Source organism: Cucurbita maxima, unplaced genomic scaffold (assembly GCF_002738345.1).
Source record: "Cucurbita maxima cultivar Rimu unplaced genomic scaffold, Cmax_1.0 Cma_Scf00011, whole genome shotgun sequence".
NCBI lineage: Eukaryota > Viridiplantae > Streptophyta > Magnoliopsida > Cucurbitales > Cucurbitaceae > Cucurbita > Cucurbita maxima.
Genome location: NW_019272027.1, coordinates 4,560,478 through 4,562,394, shown reverse-complemented (window position 1 = coordinate 4,562,394; position 1,917 = coordinate 4,560,478). Strand labels below are relative to the sequence as shown.

The 1,917-nt window shown below is 48.7% G+C and overlaps 1 protein-coding gene across 1 annotated transcript; it reads right to left on the bottom strand.

Annotated features, from left to right (window-relative positions):
- On the bottom strand, positions 1 to 1,748 carry LOC111486456 (polyol transporter 5-like). The gene is made up of 3 exons (XM_023133619.1): positions 1,546 to 1,748; positions 1,131 to 1,477; positions 1 to 1,051 (listed from the first exon to the last, which is right to left on the bottom strand). The coding sequence occupies exons 1-3, from the start codon at positions 1,694 to 1,696 to the stop codon at positions 11 to 13; spliced, it is 1,539 nt and encodes a 512-aa protein (XP_022989387.1). The 5' UTR covers positions 1,697 to 1,748; the 3' UTR covers positions 1 to 10.
- Positions 1,749 to 1,917: the final 169 nt, after the last annotated feature.

Here is a 1,917-nt window from a genome sequence, read left to right as displayed (position 1 = left end):
AAGATTTTTTTTAATTTTTAATATCTCGGTGTTTGACAGAAAATTTCCACATCAAATTACCAAAAAGCCCCTCCACATCCTCCAAATCCAGGCCCCGTGTCTCTGGGAACACCACATAAACAAACACCCAACCCACTGTCGCAATGCCCGCATAGAAGAAGAATGCACCACAAATTGAAATCGCCCTAGACAGGGACAGAAACGTCATTGCAACAACTGCGCCCATGGTTGAATTTGTGATGAACCCCACGCTCGTCCCTTGGGCGCGTAACTTCAACGGAAAAAACTCCGAGCTGACGTAACACATGGGCCCCAATCCAATTGAGAAAAATGCCACGTCGAATAACACCATTGCAATGCACAGCCCCTCCGCCCACGTCACTTGTTCGTCCGACTTCTCAATAATCGTGAGACCGGCACCTAACGCAATCAGCGAAATAACTTGACCACCGATGCTCGTCAGAATCAACGGTCGCCGTCCAACCCGGTCGAGCAAGACGGTGGCGATCAAGACGAAGACGGTCTTCACCAGGCCGACCCCCACCGTCGCGAGAAGCTTGTGCTCCGAGGATAAGATTCCGGCCTTCTCGAAGATTTTGGGGCTGTACAAAACGACGGCGCCCATGCCGGTCGCCTCTGCAAAGAAATAGACGCCGACAGCAGTGATAAGGATGTGGCGGATAGCCGGCGTCGGGCAGAGGAAGAGCTCCTTCCAAACGCTGCTCCCATGGCTCCTCTGTTTTGGGACTTGAACGATGTCGTCTTCGCATCTCTCTGGAATTCCGACGACAGTTTTTAGATCGGCGAGCCGCTGGAGAGATTCTTCGATGGAATCTGAGGTTCTGATTAGGACTTGTTTGGCTTCGCCGATTCGGCCCTGCATTATCAGCCACCGTGGGGACTCCGGTATTACGAGAATCACGGCGGCTGCTAAGAACACCGACGGAACTATGCCAATTCCGAGCATAAATCGCCACCCCAGATGAGTTGGGAAGCCGGAGAATGCGAAATTCGAAATGTATCCGAGTAAGATGCCGACATTAGCAAATATCTGTGACAAATTCAAGCTCCTTAAAATTTCAAAACCAAAAGATAAGATATCTTTTCGTACTTAAAATTGAACAACCGACCTCCGGGAAAGTGGAGAGGCAGCCGCGAGAGGATGTGGGAGAAACCTCAGCGATGAAAACAGGGGCAATCAAGCAGCCAAATCCGATGCCGACGCCGGCGAAGAATCGGCCGGACATGAGGAAGGCGTAATTTGGGGCGAACCCCATTAGAATGGCTCCGACAAAGAAGAAGCCGGCGGCGAAAATCATGGTGGACCGACGGCCGAAGCAATCGGAGGTTCTGCCAGCCGCTGCGGCGCCGATAACGGCGTAGAGGGTGACGATTCCGACCAGAATTTCCACCTGAACATCGGAGATCAGGAAATCCTGTTGGATGTAGATGGACGCTCCACTCATTACACCAATATCTGTAGAAATATGCAGAGATTAAGAGAAAGAGGTGAAGAATTGAGAGGAAGGAAGCTAAGTTTCTCACCGTAACCGCCCAAAATGGAAGACATGGAAGCAACGATTGCACAAAAAGAAGCAAAATAATTTGTTTTGGGCTTGCGGGGATCATCGCCTAACTCGATGAACGGAATTTGGTGGCCGGAAGTTTCAGAAATATCATAATTCCGGCCGCCCATAGTTTCAGAAGCTGGGAGCGAAATGAAGTTGGCCGTAGAAAGGCCGGCGGAGGACTATAAAAGAAGGACCACTCATGGATTAACTTTGGTTTTTGTCGTTTTGTGGGTTCCATTAGGTTTGATTTTATTCCATGATTTTTTATTTTATTATTATTTTTTCCTGCAGAACTGTCGTTTGTAAAGAATGGACAGCAGTTGTAATTAAAAAAAAAAAAAAAAAA